The 16,531-nt window shown below is 38.3% G+C and overlaps 3 protein-coding genes, 1 long non-coding RNA gene and 1 other non-coding gene across 12 annotated transcripts; 2 read left to right on the top strand and 3 right to left on the bottom strand.

The window, feature by feature from the left end:
* Positions 1-598: 598 nt before the first annotated feature.
* LOC113708589 (inositol diphosphatase DSP4-like) lies at positions 599-3,479 on the top strand. 2 transcript variants are annotated; one of them, XM_027231081.2, is made up of 5 exons: positions 600-1,093; positions 1,204-1,297; positions 2,837-2,894; positions 2,990-3,033; positions 3,106-3,479. In XM_027231081.2, exons 1-5 carry the CDS (start codon positions 837-839, stop codon positions 3,292-3,294), a joined length of 642 nt encoding a protein of 213 aa, XP_027086882.2. In that variant the 5' UTR covers positions 600-836; the 3' UTR covers positions 3,295-3,479. The 2 variants fall into 2 exon arrangements, with proteins under 2 accessions (XP_027086883.2, XP_027086882.2); XM_027231082.2 differs by lacking the exons at positions 2,837-2,894; positions 2,990-3,033 and having other exon boundaries at positions 599-1,093.
* LOC113708590 (uncharacterized) lies at positions 2,522-5,841 on the bottom strand. Of its 5 annotated transcripts, none has more exons than XR_003452440.2 (4): positions 4,761-5,841; positions 3,637-4,033; positions 3,269-3,531; positions 2,522-3,190 (listed from the first exon to the last, which is right to left on the bottom strand). It is a non-coding gene; the product is annotated as an uncharacterized lncRNA (long non-coding RNA). The 5 variants fall into 5 exon arrangements; XR_003452441.2 differs by having other exon boundaries at positions 2,522-3,531; positions 4,761-4,837; positions 5,343-5,816; XR_011820958.1 differs by having other exon boundaries at positions 2,522-3,531; positions 3,865-4,033; positions 4,761-5,829.
* LOC113709187 (small nucleolar RNA snoR111) lies at positions 5,267-5,396 on the bottom strand. Its single transcript, XR_003452608.1, has one exon. It is a non-coding gene; the product is annotated as a small nucleolar RNA snoR111 (small nucleolar RNA).
* Positions 5,842-7,244: 1,403 nt separating the features above from the next.
* Positions 7,245-12,213, top strand: LOC113708881 (protein CLMP1). 3 transcript variants are annotated; one of them, XM_027231570.2, is made up of 3 exons: positions 7,246-7,482; positions 7,998-9,983; positions 11,606-12,213. In XM_027231570.2, the coding sequence occupies exons 2-3, from the start codon at positions 8,067-8,069 to the stop codon at positions 11,657-11,659; spliced, it is 1,971 nt and encodes a 656-aa protein (XP_027087371.2). In that variant the 5' UTR covers positions 7,246-7,482; positions 7,998-8,066; the 3' UTR covers positions 11,660-12,213. The 3 variants fall into 3 exon arrangements, with proteins under 3 accessions (XP_071920983.1, XP_027087369.1, XP_027087371.2); XM_072064882.1 differs by having other exon boundaries at positions 7,245-9,983; XM_027231568.2 differs by lacking the exon at positions 11,606-12,213 and adding an exon at positions 10,844-11,579 and having other exon boundaries at positions 7,245-9,983.
* A 491-nt stretch (positions 12,214-12,704) lies between these two features.
* Positions 12,705-14,780, bottom strand: LOC113708882 (1-aminocyclopropane-1-carboxylate oxidase). The gene is made up of 4 exons (XM_027231571.2): positions 14,491-14,780; positions 14,091-14,317; positions 13,394-13,727; positions 12,705-13,291 (listed from the first exon to the last, which is right to left on the bottom strand). Exons 1-4 carry the CDS (start codon positions 14,593-14,595, stop codon positions 13,001-13,003), a joined length of 957 nt encoding a protein of 318 aa, XP_027087372.1. The 5' UTR covers positions 14,596-14,780; the 3' UTR covers positions 12,705-13,000.
* Positions 14,781-16,531: the final 1,751 nt, after the last annotated feature.

The raw sequence follows: 16,531 nt of genomic DNA, 5'->3' as shown, positions 1-16,531 counted from the left end.
TTGGTGAATTTTTTTTTAAAATTTCGTGCCCTTAATTTACAAGAGCAGTAGTGGAATTCATCACCCTTGAGATTATCACTCACTCTTTTTGCAATCAATTAACATGTAAGTTCGCATTTTATCCTTCACTTTTTACATTTAGTAACTGTCGAGATACTTTTAATGTTCTATTATCATCTATTTTACCCATTTCCCATCATACAACCGGATTCGTTGTAACATAAGAGGCTGAATCCGAACGATAATCTTCCATACTTTCTCCAAATTGAAATTTGAAACAAGCAAATGAATATAATCGGATCCCGGCTATGATAAGATAACTAATATTACTGCTGCAATATGCTGCTGAGTCGCAAGTGGTAAGTGAAACGGACCAAACAATTCCTTAAAATAAAAAAAAATAAAAAAAAATAAAAAAAAAAAAAGAAGGCACCAAACAATGCGTCACGTTGTCTAATGTCTTCCACCGAATAGCAAATTCTTCTCTGCACTTTGACCAAAAACAAAGAACGAAAAAAGGAATGCTTCAAAAAAAAAAAAAAAGAACGAAAATAGGGGGGGGGGGAAAAAATGGGACGCTATTTATACTTGCATTTCCTTTATTGTCCCCCGTCTCTTCACCCTTCCCTGCTGTGGAGTGGGGGAAAACCTCTGATGGGTCGTTGGAGGCATTAAGATTGGAGTTCAATTCTTCCTTCTGATTCCCAAATCCATAAATTCCAGAATATTCTGACCATTATATTAGTCGAAACAATAACAACTGAATATTCATGATGAATATTTTTTGACTGGAAAAAAAAAAGAGACCATATTCACTGACTTTGGCGCGAAAAGCTATGAGAATTGAAGGGCCCTATGATTACGATAACACACCGATGTGCCAAAACGCGATCGGAGCTACAAAACTGCAGCCTTTCCCCGCCGCCGAAGCAGATAACTCGCCGCAGGAGAAGAATTCTTTCGACAGCCCCGGGGAAGAGCTTCTCGCGCCGCCACTGAATTTTTCTATGGTTGATTATGGTGTTTTCCGGTCCGGTTTTCCAGAGCCTGCTAACTTCTCCTTCTTGCGAACCCTAGGCCTCCGTTCAATTATGTCGGTCCGATATTTATGATCAATAATTCTGCTTTAGTCTTTTCCTCTTTTTGGCTCGTTTAACAAAGTTGATTTTTTTTTTAATTTTATTTTATTGGCGGTGCTTGTAGATACTTGTGTCCAGAGCCGTATCCTGTGGCGAATGCGGAGTTTCTGAAAGCCAACGGAATTCGGCTTTTTCAGTTCGGCATTGAAGGATCAAAGGTTTTTATTCTTTTTTGGTGTGTGTGTCTGTGTCTGTGAGCGCGCGTATGCATGTGCTGGTAGTGTAAATTAGCGCTTTTACTGGAAGTTGATGTACGTTTTTGAGTTAATTTGCTGGTCGTTCGGATTGGGAGAAAGAAAGGATGCTAGAGGCTAGGTATTGGAGGCTACACTGATGAAGGTGCTATCAATTAGATTCCTGAGGAAGGAAAAATCTCTAAATTTTAGGTGCTCAACTTGTTTGTTTAAAAGGAAAAAAAGGCTATATTATGTTTCAGTTTTTCTCTTTAATTCATTCAAGACAGTTTTAGGAGTAATACGGTGGTTTGAGAGATACTACAGCCATATAAATTTGATAGAGCTGCAAAACACTTTTGTGCAACATTTAGTACACTTGCAACTCCATCCGGTGCTATTGAGAGGTTGGGAAGGTATTTTAAAAATCTTTGGTTAATTATTTATTTCAGTGATCACATATTCATCATCTTTCAGAGGAGCTAGTGCTGAATTATGGTCGTGTTTTTAGAGGAGCTAAAGAAATTTTGATAATGCTTTGACAGACGAGTTAACTTCTTGATCTACTTAAAAGTTTGGGTTCTATAAAGCTACCTTAACATCATCTAATGGTTCATCTCTTCTCATTGTCTTGGTGATATGAAACGACAATTTCCTTCAAAATCAGCAGGGTAAATTGCTTGAATTTCGCAAATCACTCATTGTACGTTAAGACCCAGGTATGTACACATGCCTCTCTTGTAGAAGTTGTAGAGCAATGAGAGAGGCATTTTTCTCAAGGTATTACTTTAGAAGGTTAGACTGTAGGCATACGTATGTCTACCCGTGTCTCCCTCTTTCCTCCGGTGGAGACTAACAGCAATTGCCTTATGATGTACAAGACCCAATCATGTTATTCACTTAAGATTTACATAGTCCGTCACATATAGGGTTCTACTCTTCCAGAATATCATGGTTTACTATTAACTTTATCTAATTTAATATAGGAGGAAAAGTCAGCAAGATTATATATATATATTTTGTCAAGTTGGTTGTCTGCTGTACGCCAAAAGATTTGCGATCTTTTCTATGATTTACTGGTACCAAACCAAGATGAATGCTTTCTATAGTTACCTGGCTTGTATAGATGTTAGCCTGTATACTGAAGTTGGCTTGCATAAACTTCCATCAGTATAGGTGACTGGAACCAGAGTATTCCATTAGCACGGGTTTGACAAAATAATACTTGTTTATGACTCGTAAAAATCTGTTGGAAAGTTCTGGAGTGCATCCTTGTCCAGATGATTTGGACTGAATTATATCATTGACTTACAAAAGCTAATATCAAATGAAATATAAGTTGCTAATGTGATATACAAAGCAATGGGATTTGGAGAGGTCAGCATCAAGTCACAGATAGGTTTCCAAAGCTTTAACATGTTGTCTGCTGTTAAGTAGGAACTCTTGAGGGTTCTTATACAGTGACATCTTTCTCCACGGTGCATACAGAGGCTTGTTTTAAAGCTTTAACAATACTTTGCACAGGAACCATTTGTAAACATCCCTGAGGATTCGATTCGTGAAGCATTGGAAATTGTCTTAGGTACACAAAATCAGCGCTCAATTCTCTCGTAGGACAGGCGTTTGTGTCTTTGCACTATCATATACTAACTTTTGTTTTGAACGTTCACCGTTTAGATGAAAAGAACCGGCCCCTCCTAATGCATTGCAAACGTGGGAAGGTATTTCTTTTACCTTTTGCTTTCCTCCTATAAGAGTTCATTTTTCTAATGCTGTTTTAATTATTTGTGCAGCACCGAACTGGATGTCTTGTTGGATGCTTGAGAAAGCTTCAAAGATGGTGCTTAACTTCTATTTTTGACGAGTACCAGAGGTTTGCTGCTGACAAAGCCAGAGTTTCAGACCAGAGATTCATTGAATTATTCGAAATCTCCAGCTTGAAGGAATCATGCGTACCTGTTTCAAGTTCTAAGGGTCAATAATTAGTGGAAAAATGCCCTTCAGAAACGCATTGTTGCTTGAATTCCTTCTCCGTTGAGTGCAGGAAATATTTTGCCTCATTTCACGCATTAGTACATTTTGCCTGGACTCATCTTTATTTTAAGTGCAAGCCAAAAAATTTGAAGTTCCTCACCCTTCTTAAAGGGGGCCGGTCATCTTTATTTCACTCATTGCATAGGTGTTTCCTTCCGTTTGTATTATCTTGAAGCTTTCTTTATCTGTCAGAAATGGGAACATGAAGATGACGCGAATCAATATGCAATTTTAGTTACGAACATAGAATAGCAGCTTTAGAAAACAGTTTCAATTTTCCACATATTGACCTGTCTCCATTTCGTCACCATTCTGATGTACATACAGGAAATCAAACTTTTCGAAAATCAGTCATACATACAGGCAATCAAGCTTTTCGAATATCAGTCACTCAGAAGGGAGAGGAGAGCATCCCTGCCGATATCCGCCCTTGTCTTCTGAGGCATTATAATGTACGAAAATTTGAATTTATATTCAGTTACCAGACATGCCAGTGAATTGAACATCGAGTTTTTCACCTTTTCTCATTGCCTAGTAACATTAGCCTGAAATGAAGTTTTGACGCTAGCAGTGTCTGATGATTAGACGCCAATTCTCATCATGTTGCGCGAATTAGAGCCCCGATTAGGTAAGTTGGGCTGTTATATCCCTTCACAACTCTGGCAGCACATTGACGTCAGTTACAATCTACATTAATATGAAACAAGTTTTTCATATATAATGTTAAAGTAATACACAAATAAAAACAACTCCAAAAACATTCAATATATCAAAAATAATTCCAAATATAAAAAAAATTAAAAAATAAAATCTACGCTGTCTCATTCTTCCACCCACCATCTTCCTCCTCATTCCTCTCCCACCCTCTTCCTTCTCCCTCTCTTTTCTCCTCCCCTCTTCCCTTCCCTTCCCTTCCCTTCCCTTCCCCGCCATAAAAAAATAAACAAAGTCTATCCAAACCAAAAAAAATCAATAAAGCCTTTCTCAACCCAGTGCCACGTTTATTTTGTAAAGTCTCATTTTCAACTAGAATTCCTTATTCTATACATTTCCAATCATCACTTCAACCTAGTAACATGAGAATATCTACTCGCAAGTTTTTCATCTAAACTCCCCTTAAATGGTGCCCAATGCAGTAAAATGCAAGACACAAATCACATTGGCTAGCCATTTGACAAGGAGCCTGCATTGTCAAGCTCTTAAACTGTACCAATCCAAAGGGAATTTTTTTCCCTAGACGCATCCAGGTCAGTGGTCACACCTTCAACCACACTAAGTGTGCATAATTGGGTTCTGAGTACCCAGAGTTTACTTGTTAAGAATTTTTTTGATGGTGAGACAATTCAAAAACTACACGATAAATGACCTTCCTAATTAAAGATACCAGAAGGTTTACTTTGTTTTAGGGCTGTACCTTTAGGTCTCCACTGAGGTGATGGCAATGGAGTGTCGCCACCATAGACTCTTACCCTACAATCTGGAAATCTAAAACTACACAACATATGTAGAACAAACAAGCCAATTACACAATACATTAATAGCAGAAAACAACAAAAGGCAGTTAAAATCAAAATCCTGAGACCCTCGAGAGCAGGTAAAACCATCAACAAGAGAGTGCATCAGACATCCTTTACAAACAAAACATCCGCATAGGATTTTCACCCAATAGGTTCAAACTGAAGAAAGAGATCTTATCTAATGCATAGGTTCAAACTGAAGAAAGAGATCTTATCTAATGCATAGGTTCAAACTGAAGAAAGAGATCTTATCTAATGCATCACCCGCACCTCTTCAGCATATATACAAACACACAAATATGCACAAACAAGCAAATATGGGCTTATAGAAAGAATTATATGAGCAAATGCACTTAAATTGGAAAAGGAAAACAAAAAAAGCAACCTCAGAAATTAGAATGAAATGTGAACGAGCAACAATCGAATCGTCAATCTGAAGATATGACGACTGAAACGATATCTCGCTAGCATTATTGTACCTGCTGCTCTTCTCAATGACGAGGCACGCTTTCAAATTTTGCCTCTCACATTTTCTTATTTCACGAGCACAGGATTCTCAAAGTTATATATACTGATTTGAAAGAGAAATCATGCGGTAAATCTCATCATCAGGAACAAAAACAAAATGAAAAGTAGAACAAAAAACTCAAAAAAAAAAATTTTTTTTTTTAAAAAAAGAAGGCATAAAATTGATTCCAGCAATCAAGGTTACAGCTCAGTCTTATAGTGAGCGAGGCAAAATAATGAAGATCGAGTTTGCGACGGAAAACAGCTGCGGTAGAAGTTGGGGTTATATAGCGGCATCCCCGCATGATAAGCCCACAAACCCTAACATGGAGTGCAATTACCAGATTGGCCTTATCATAAGTGTAGGGCATTTTTTTTTTTAACCCCTCCCTGAAGTCCAAAGCCGCAAATAAAAGAATCTTCAATCTTCATTCATCCATCACGTAAGATAATGCGGTTGATTATTCCGGCACCGGAACTCTTCCACAAGAGAAATGTTTTGAATAATGTACTTATTCAATAGTTCATGTAACATGAAATGTTTTTGTTCTCACACGTTAGCAAATTTGTTGTGAAGCTTGGATTGTGTTTGTATTGCAGTTTTTTTCTTTTATCAAAAAATTTTTATATTTTCTGTGAATACATTTTATAATTATTTTTTAATCTTATATGCATTGTACCGCTACGGTAAATAACAAAACGCAAACGGGACCGGCTTTGTTTGGATTGTGAATTATAAAAGATATTTTTACTGTAGCACTTATTGTGATGTGATGTATGTGAGATAAAAAGATAATTGAAAAGATAAAAAGGTGTGTTGAAAATTGTAATGATGATGTAAGCAAATATATTTTGACAAACAAACCACAATCCAAACAAAGCCTTTCTGTAGTGTAACTCAGGATGAATGTGCCTGATGATATAATAGGACAGTTGCTTTTCTTTTTAATTAATCTTGTATTATCCCGCTATTAACATAACATGATTGTTGTTTGACACAACAAAAAATAAAATAAATAGGAAATAAAGACTCATAATCTTATATACAAACTACTAATGCTTGTTTAATTGTTCGATTCTACATTTTCACCACCAAAGATTTCCTCAAATATACCAATAATGATTTTGAATCGCTTGGCAAATTAGATGCACAAGTGAAAGCATTTATTTGGTTTATATATATAGGTTCTTTGTGTCGCCAATTTTTTGTTTTTACTTCTATTACAAATAAGAAGAAATGTACATAAAGAAGAAGAAGAAATGTAGGTCTAGTTATAAGAACAAGGCTATATACGATATTTCGTAGTCATAACAAAATATCAATTTCAAACAATATTCTAATAGAAATTTCTTTAGTTCAAAGAATTCACGTTGAAATTAGCATGATTTGCAAAATTAATTTTTAAATATTATTCAAATTACATCATAAATGTAATTTTTAATCATCATTTTATCTCGTATAAATCGTATCACACAAAATGCTTGAAGTATTGTTCCCAATAATCTTCTAATTAAAAACGCCTTTTTGCCATATTTGGTATGAATTCATACCCAAATATACTTATTTCAACGGTCTCATGCATACTATACATGTAATAATAATAATGAAAACCTTTATCTCCTGATCCTTAAAAAAAAAAAAAAAAAAAACCCTTTACCTCCTGATTAGTTTAATAGCTCCTGATTATTTGGATAGGATTATTGTCTACTTGCCACTCTTTCATTTTGATGCGAAAAAGTGAAAAACTCCATAAATCGCGTATGGAGAGAGGGTCTATCTGCTTCGCACGATTAAGGTACTCTAAGTTATCCAGTGATGAACGGTCGATCAAGTGCCAAGTGTCGAGAATACATATAACCAAGTCTTCAGCACAACCAGAAGATTGAACCCACGGAGGCGGAGGGCATTCAGTTTAATAGGTTGATTTTCTCCTATCTAGGGTTTCCAAAAACCCCATCTTTCATCGGTCGACTTTGCTCAATCATGCATTTCATCAAAAACCATCTTCTCTAGTCCAGCATTTCTTCATTACAGCTTCTGGGTTCTTCACATTTCAATCCCCAGACACAACTTTTTTGCTCTTTGCTGAAAAGGCGTGAACTTCAGTTCTTGTAAGTATCCCCTTCTGGCTTATTATTGGGTTTCTCTCCTCCCTTTATTTTTCCTCAATTCTTAGAAAAAGATATTAATTTATACCTCTAGCTTGCCAGTAAAGGTCAAAGATTGGTACTTTTTGCACTATCTAGATTGAAGTTTGAGTTTTCAGAAGGTCGTGATATAATTTATGGGGAAATCTGGGGGTAGGAAAAAGAAGGGTGCAATTAGCCAAAACCAAAACCAAGCTTCTGCAGGGGAAAATAATCATGCACCTGTTATTAATGGTGGTGTTGATTTGGACTCTTCAGTTTTCTTGAGAAGAGCCCACGAGCTTAAAGAAGAGGGAAATAAAAGATTTCAGGTCAAGGATTATGCAGGGGCTCTTCAACAGTATGATATTGCCCTTAAACTGATCCCGAAAACGCACCCAGAAAGAGCTGTTTTTCATAGCAATAGAGCTGCTTGTTTAATGCAAATGAAGCCCATAGATTATGATAGCGTGATTTCGGAATGTACTCTGGCACTTCAGGTTCAGCCTGGATTTGTTCGGGCCCTTTTGCGGAGGGCTCGTGCTTTTGAGGCAGTAGGGAAGCATGAAATGGCGATGCAAGATGTGCAAGTGTTATTGAGTGCTGACCCGAATCACAGGGATGCACTGGAGATTGTGGGGAGATTGAGGATGGCGCTTGGCCCACGCCAGGAGGCCCAACAGGACCTCCAGAGTCGCCCATCGCCTGCTGCCCTGGGTGCTTCTGCTGTCCGGGGAGCTCCGATTGGTGGCCTTGGACCTTGTTTGCCAGCTCGACCAGTATCAAAGAAGGCAGCAACTCCAGCTGTGGGATCAGCTTTATCAGCTAATAATAAGCCAGATAAGTGTTGTCCAGCTTTGCCAACTGAAAATTTTCCAGAAGCCAAATCTCAATTACCAAACGTTGTTTTAAAGCCTTCACAGGGTTCTTCCAAACCGAGTGCCATTTCAGTTAAGGAGAGTAAGGAACATGGATCATCTTCATCATTGCCAGTTTCAACACATGCGCAATCTGTTGAGGTTGTAACTCGATGGAGACCATTGAAGCTTGTTTATGATCACGACATTAGACTTGCTCAAATGCCTGTGAGTTGCAATTTTAAGGTGTTAAGGGATATCGTAGGCAAACGGCTCCCAATGTCAAAGTCTGTTCTGATTAAGTATAAAGATAATGACGGTGATTTAGTTACAATTACATGCACGGCTGAGCTTCGATTGGCTGAGTCCTGTGTTGACCGGCTTAGTCCGAAAGACCCTGATAGTGATAAACAAGATTCAGCTGGGACGTTGAGGTTGCATATTGTAGAGGTGAGTCCTGAACATGAGCCACCTTTATTGGAAGAGGAAGAAGAGAAACCTGCCGAGACTGAGGCAACTAAAGAAGATGAGAATGCATCTAACTCTTCACTAGGTGAGTCTGTTGTGGAACCTGTGGACAATGAAGTTGTTAAGACAGAAAAGCCAGCTCCAAAGGAGAAAACTGGAATATCAGAAGATCCTGAGTGCAAGGAAGTGGAGATGGATGACTGGTTATTTGAGTTTGCACAGTTGTTCCGAAGCCATGTCGGTATTGACCCAGATGCTCACATTGATCTTCATGAGCTTGGGATGGAGCTATGCTCTGAAGCTCTGGAGGAGACAGTGACAAGTGAAGAAGCTCAAACCCTTTTTGATAAGGCTGCTTTAAAGTTTCAGGAAGTAGCTGCTCTAGCTTTCTTTAACTGGGGAAATGTACACATGTGTGCAGCAAGGAAGCGGATTCCTATAGATGACTCAGCTTCAAAGGACTTGATGGCCTCACAACTTCAAGCTGCTTATGACTGGGTCAAGGAAAAGTATTCGTTGGCCAGAGAGAAGTATGAGGAGGCACTTTCTGTCAAACCAGACTTTTATGAAGGTCTCTTGGCACTTGGGCAGCAGCAATTTGAAATGGCAAAGCTCCATTGGTCCTTTGTTGTGGCAAAGAAAGAAGACCTATCAAAGTGGGATCCTACGGAGACCCTACAACTTTTTGACAGTGCAGAAGAAAAAATGAAAGTAGCTACTCAAATGTGGGAGAAGTTGGAAGAGCATAGAGCAAATGAACTGAAGGATCCTGGAGCAGCAAGTAAGAAGGAAGAACTGTTGAAAAGACGGAAGAAGCCAGGAAGTGGAGTAGAAAATGAGGGCTCATCTGCTGGCAGTCAGGGGGCACTTTCAGCTGATGAAGCAGCAGAACAAGCTGCTGTGATGAGATCTCAAATACATCTATTCTGGGGTAATATGCTTTTTGAACGATCCCAAGTTGAATTTAAATTGAATTTGACTGGTTGGAAGAAGAATTTGGACACTGCAATCGAGAGATTCAAGCTTGCTGGAGCCTCTGAAACAGACATTGCAACAGTTCTGAAGAATCATTGCTCCAATGAAGAAGCTAGTGAGGGACAAGAGAAAAGAATTGAGAATGTAAGCATGGCTCTTTCTAGTAAGATGGAGGATCCAAATGAGGTAACTCAAACTTCAAGGGAGTAATTTGTTTGGAGTGCATGAGATTTCTTATAGCTTCAGCCAAATACCTTACCATTTTCCTCATCCTCAAGTTTCATTGGGTAAGAGATTGTCCGTCTCTTTTGCAGAAGGGTTAAGGTTTTTCACTCGCATTTTTAAGACAGAATGGGCATCAACATTCTTGATACATGTTCTTAATCGAACAGTTTTGTTTCTTGGGGTATGCTAATAATTTTGAATTTTCGACTGATGCTAATGTTATAGTGCTAAGGAGTCTTCATTGCTTAGGATCTAAATTATGGCTTCAGGCTGCAATAGTTATATTCCACACTTGACTCATGGATTTTATTTTTTATTCCCAATCCGTGTAGTGAACTTTTATGAAATGAGATGATGTCCTTTCCTGCACTATTAGTGTGAATTCTCCCTTTCTTGTTTTTATCCTCTTAAATTTCAGCTGTTGCTTAAACTTTTGAGTGCAGGAATTTTGATATGAATTTTGTATCCTCTTAAATGAGATGATGTTGCTTAAACTCTTGTTTTTATCCTCTTAAATGGAACTTATCTCTTTTGAAGTTGGCTCACACTAATGGCTAAAATAAATCAGAATTTTGTGTCAAGCACGATTTATAGTCTGAACTAGGATTTTTCACCTTGGGCTCTTCGGTTGGAACAGGATATCTTGCTGACTTTCTACCCTTATCATTTCAAAGAACAAATCTTTAGGGCATTTCGCATACTACCATTATGAGTAATCTGGCTTGTGTGTGTTTTCTGAGTTTTGCAATTTATGAAATAGATATACAATCTGGGTATACATTCAGAGAACAATCTAACTTATTGTCACCTTAATCTGGCAGCTTGACTGAATTTTGGGACTAAGTTGGCAATCAAAAGATGATTATTGAGGTTTGGCCAAGGTGTGTTATTGGTAAATGCCGTGGACACTCCCTGTGCTGCACATACTTGCCATTCACACTCGAAACACAATAACACGTAGGCTTGAATTGCTAGTGGTGTCACGCTGGTTTTTTCTACCCACTGTGGCCTATCAAAGAAAGCATACTCTTTAATATTCACGCGTTGTTCTCAATGAAATTTTAGTAGCATGGTGGTGGTAATTTACTGAGACGGAGATTAGATGAAGTTCAAGGAAGCGGTTGTTTGACAGAATAGAGTGAGCCTGAGAGTGTAAATGTCTTCGTCAGAATATAACAAGGATACCCTCGGTTCTTGTATGTCATCCCCAGTAGATACAGAAGTTATCTGAACCTGTTAGCACATGGATACAGAAGTTGTTTCAACATACATACCAGCCAACTACGTTGATCTTTTGAGACGATAGTAGAATGTTTCCTATCAAACAAAAGCAATAGGTTGTTATTGAAGCCTACAGGACTGAGATATTTGGTTTTTTTAATGCTTTTGGCCTTCAAAATTTCTTTTCTGGGGAGGATGCCTCTTTAATTATTGGTGCATGTACAGTCTTCCTTATGCAGTACAGGGGGTAGTACTTTTTCCCTAGTTGCTTTCACTTTCCTGAAAAAGAAAGGAAAGTTAACATGCTGCTTTTAGTGGAAAATTTTCTATCTATTCGTTTGGTTTGTTCGTTCTTATCTCAGGTTGGGGTGGTGGGGCTTGGAAGTGTCAGTCAGGCTTGCAGTTATACATGGTAGCAAGGTCTTTCCACTTCCCTGATGGGATACCCGGCACGCATGGATGCACATGCATGCTCACGCGACTGTTATCAGAATGACAGCTGAATTTGCTGATCCCACCATTCGCAGTGGGATTTTACATAACAAGGAAGTACCTTTACCTATTTCCTTTCCCTTTCTGAAGAGTTGAGTTCCATTTTTGGAGTAGTGGGGAAGGAAATGCGGATGCTTCTCAGCAAGCTCCGTCGTGAAGATGGAAAATAGCTGTCACCAATATATAGTCGTTTTCTCTAGAAGATCCAGCCTATTTTGTCAATCTAATATACTCGCGGCGCGTTTCATCTCATTCCCTGGTCACGGTGTAGGAATGGTCCAATAACCTCGCACGAAACGCCAAACTGGAATAAGAATTCTGCCCAGGGAAATTTTCTTCTTCTTCTTTGAGAGACCATGGTAGGGTCTCCAGTTTCCAGCATAATTCGTCAATTGAGCCGCAAATGGTTTCTTTTCTGACCCTGTTGTACTGACCAACTGGAGTAATAAATAGTAGTGCTCTATCTCCTATTTGACTATTTTTTTAGGCTGCCCAATCTCTTCTTCAGAAGATCATTGCGGATTTCTCGGAATTGACATGTACTTATGAAAAATTTTTCTTGATGGATGGACTAATTTGCTCGAGGAAAAAGAAAGAAGAACAATAACATCATCGTTTTTATGGGCTGCTAAAGAACGATCGGAAGTCGGTGCGTATCTTTGCGCGACAGGTTAGGCATGGGGTCCAAAGTTATTGGTTGCCATGACAAAACCTCGCCCCCACGCTCTGACGCTAAGAATGCAGCGGTGAACTTGCACAACAATAGTAGTATTGTTGGATAAAGTTTCTACTGACTAGAAACCAAATGGTGCATAATAATGTTGGATAAAGTCAGTCTCTAATCACAGACTCCTTTTTTTTCAAACTTGCTGGCCGATTTGGTTTAAATAACAGTGCTTGCTTTTTACCGCATTCCCTTTCAGATAAGATAACTGGATCAAAGTTTTTGTATCCACTTAGCAATGCTGGTATTGGAAGATTCCTTCTCCATTACATATGACAAAGCCCCAGAAAGGTTACTTTCGGATTGCTTTACACGTTATCATTCACCGCAGACTTCCGCAGAATCATTTATTCAAAGATCCTGGCAAGACTATCTTATCTAACAAACCAGCTCCACATTTAACTAGTCCAATCCAAGCATTAACAAGGGACTAAACCAAACTCACACCACAATACAGACTCAGATCTCAGATATTATTACTATGCTAGGATATGATTACGCAAACGCGCATTATAAGACAGCAGCAGATCAAAGCGTGATCTCAAACAGTTGCGATTGGACCCAAGTTTACGGTGCTTTCCACGGCCTTCATGGCTTCAAACCTGGGCTCTTTAGCTTGGAACTTAAGGCCAGCATAGAGCTTCATGTAGTCTTCGAACACAAACTTGGGATATATCTGCTTGTCCTCTGCCTCTTTCTCAACCAATGCTGGTGCTGGATAGATCACTGCATCACTTCCTGGATTGTAGAATGATGCTAGTGACATTCTGTTCCCATCTGGTTGAGCTATCACCCGGTGCATCACACTCTTGTATTTTCCATTTGTGATTACCTTCAAATATGTTAAATGAGTGATTTAGTGGATAATTAGGAGCTGTAAGGCGACTTCATTTGGGAGGTTCAATTGCAAAGATTTGGGAATTTATTCAAGTACCTCAAGTTGGTCGCCGATGTTGATTACAATGGAGTGGCGCATAGGCGGAACATCCACCCATTCACCATCCTTGAGGAGCTGGAGACCGCTGACCTTGTCATCCTGGAACAGCAGGATGATGCCGCCGGCATCGGTGTGTGCCCGGAGGCCCTTGATCAGTTCTGGACGAGGGCATGGAGGGTAATTGCTGACTTTGGTGCCAAAGGTTGGTCCTTTGGTGCCATAGAAGGCTTTCTTCAGATAGCCTTTCTCTAGGCCAAGGTTCTCGCATAGCAAGTCCAATAGGAGCTCTGCTAGTTTCTCAAGTTGCAACGCAAATTCCTTCATAACCTTTCTGCAATCATTTCAGATTTATCCAGCAATGAAACAAATTAGTAGTTTCTTCCATGATGAAAAGATTAGACTACTGCTCCATTCTTTTATTTATAACTCTTTTTTAATCACTGTAGTAGGTCCTTGATCATTCTTATCTTTGGGTCTTATCTGTATTTTCCTGTGTAAGCATGTGAACGGAGTTGTAGCAGAAAAATAGTTGGGAAGAGTCAGTGGGTCATATGTCGCTTTCAGTAATGTGGTCCTGGGTAGGTAAGAACAGGTGTAGCTAGGTATATATTTTTTTTAACAGTGTCCCAGATTGTGGGAAGATAATCAGAGTCTTCTGGCAGTAATTTAGGAGTGAAAAGAGTTGTCTAATAACCTGTATTCATCATCAAGATCAGGGACTTCTGAGATGTTGGAAACAGGAAGATGGCGCAAGAAGAAGGTACTTTCCCAGTCCAAATCATTGATCTCAGTCTGAACAGCTTCCAGTCCCTTGCTCTCCACCATTTCCTTGAACTTTAGTTCCATACATTTCTTGTAATGCTCCTTTGTTAGCCTCTCCACTGTGTCCATGAACTCATTAGATATCCCATGATTCAACACCTGAAACCCCAAAAAAATTAAAAAAAAAACAGACCAGACAATTAGCAACCACTTCTAACTGATCATTTACCTAGTAAAGTACTGAAAAAGATTGTTGCTTTACGGTAAGAAAACTACTTAGCAAGTTTTTTTTTTTTCGCATGTGTGTGTGTGTGTGTGTGTTCTTCAATCACCTCAAAGAAGCCCCAGCTTTCACAAGCATCTTTTATGACTCCCATAGTGGCAGCCCTCTCTTCACCGTCAAGCTTCTCCATGTCGATTACGGGGAATGTAGCCATCTCTCTTTCTAGTTTGTGTTTGCTTGTGCTTATGCTTCTTTTACAGATGTGTCTCACTCTCTTAGTGCGTGAGAATGCGTGTGTTTGTGCAATAAACTACTGTGTTATGCGTAAATTGAAGAGGGGGTTAGAGGGATATTTATAGGCCTTGAAGGAAGGGGATAAGAAAGAATCGATTGGCTGATTTACCATTACTACTTTGGAAGCAAAATAGCGAGTGAAAGCATCACAACCAAATCTAAGGATACAGTAGTTAGTGGGAACAAAACTCGTGGGGCAAGTATGTGACCACATCCTCTGATGGACCCCTCCAAAGTTTGGCAGAATTTGGAGTAATTAAGCTGGCTGGAGCCTGGAGCCATCTGCCAAGGGAGGGGGGGTTTTTATGGCCTTTTCTGATTTATCCCAGTACTTCACCTCCCTACGCTTTGCCTCTGCTCATTTTGGTGGGGTTGCACCTAATTTGGTGGTCTCTCTCTCATTTCTTTGCTTTCCGACCAAATGGCTAGTTGCTACTTTTCTCTCCATGCACGCCGATTTCTTTATCATGACAAGATGTCTCCATGATACCAGTTCTTGGAAATTAAAGTTAAATAAGTATCTATGAGAAAAACGAGTAATTGGATGACTGCAAATACGTATTTCTTGCACATGTTTGGATTTTTTTAAGGATGTCATCTAATGAAGTTGCTTCTTTCTTACATATAGATTCCATTAACCTTTTCACTTTTCTTTGCAAAGTAGAGGATTTTACGTATGTTCATTGGCAGGTTGGTAGATGGATACCAGCAGCTCTTTTGGTTAAATTTCTTGGAAATTAATGTGGCATCCATGTAAAAGGACGTGGTACCCTACTAGATACGCTTGCAAAAAAATAAATCACTAATCATGATCTAAAGGTTAACCACGAGCTGCAAATAAAAAGCCAGATGATGTCGGTACCCCCGCTAAAAAAAGTTGCAGGTCAGCCGACGTGAGGTGAGTCTATGCTTCAAAACATTTTACAACGTCAACTGGTACTTTTTGATGGTTTAATTAGTCCCACTGTTTTTAAACTCGGATCGAAGAGTGAAGCAGAAAACCTTCCTGTCCCTGGTTCGATCGATTCAATTCCAATTCAAAGGTTTAATAAATTTTTATTTATTTTAGTACTAAAGTTTTTGAATAAAACTAAAATTTTTATTTTAGGAAATAAAAATTGGCTGAGCCTCCTGATTTTTACCCGTCCAATCGGTTCTTGATCGGATTTAACCAATTCAATTGATTATTTGAGTTTTTTCATTGAACCAGACCAAAGATATGGTTAATTTGCAGTTCGATCATCGACTGATATGGCTAATTGATCTGTTCGATCCAATTTTCAAAACACTGATTAGTCCTTTGGACATGCAAATCTCAGGTACTTAAGTTATTTAGAATTTGGCCTGAGCATTACAGATCCTACGTGTGCTCATTTGGCATACTTTTCATGCCAAAATCTCTAACAAGTACTAGCCCATCGTGCATAGAATTAAAATGAACGTAACTAATTTAAGTTGTACATATAGCATTTATATATATATATATATATATATATATATATATATATATATATATATATATATATATATATATATATATATATATATATATATATATATGTATGTATGTAATATAGCATTTATATTATAATAATATTTTTTATATTCCTGAATTCGGTGATTCGGAATTCCTATTTCGATTTCAAATTTATTTTTCATATATATATATATATATATATGTAATATAACATTTATATTATAATAATAATTTTATATTTCTGAATTCTGTGAAATCGGAATTTACCGAATTTCAAATTGAATTCGGAACGAATTTGAATTCGGAGTTGATGAATTCGAAATCGAATTTGGTCGAAGCCAAAATTTCAAAAATTGTCGATTTCAAAGTTTTCGAATTA

This window comes from Coffea arabica, chromosome 9c (assembly GCF_036785885.1).
Source record: "Coffea arabica cultivar ET-39 chromosome 9c, Coffea Arabica ET-39 HiFi, whole genome shotgun sequence".
NCBI lineage: Eukaryota > Viridiplantae > Streptophyta > Magnoliopsida > Gentianales > Rubiaceae > Coffea > Coffea arabica.
The sequence above is the reverse complement of the archived record's forward strand: the minus strand, read 5'-3'. Positions and strand labels throughout refer to the sequence as shown.

Coding starts and splice junctions, on each gene's coding strand:
- LOC113708589 (XM_027231081.2), top strand. CDS start 837: ATGAGAATTGAAGGGCCCTATGATTACGATAACACACCGATGTGCCAA. Junction 1,094..1,203: donor CTAGGCCTCCGTTCAATTAT/GTCGGTCCGATA, acceptor CGGTGCTTGTAG/ATACTTGTGTCCAGAGCCGT. Junction 2,895..2,989: donor AGCATTGGAAATTGTCTTAG/GTACACAAAATC, acceptor TTCACCGTTTAG/ATGAAAAGAACCGGCCCCTC.
- LOC113708881 (XM_072064882.1), top strand. CDS start 7,656: ATGGGGAAATCTGGGGGTAGGAAAAAGAAGGGTGCAATTAGCCAAAAC. Junction 9,984..11,605: donor AGATGGAGGATCCAAATGAG/GTAACTCAAACT, acceptor TTCTTATCTCAG/GTTGGGGTGGTGGGGCTTGG.
- LOC113708882 (XM_027231571.2), bottom strand. CDS start 14,595: ATGGCTACATTCCCCGTAATCGACATGGAGAAGCTTGACGGTGAAGAG. Junction 14,318..14,490: donor AAAGCTGGGGCTTCTTTGAG/GTGATTGAAGAA, acceptor TTGGGGTTTCAG/GTGTTGAATCATGGGATATC. Junction 13,728..14,090: donor GATCTTGATGATGAATACAG/GTTATTAGACAA, acceptor AAATGATTGCAG/AAAGGTTATGAAGGAATTTG.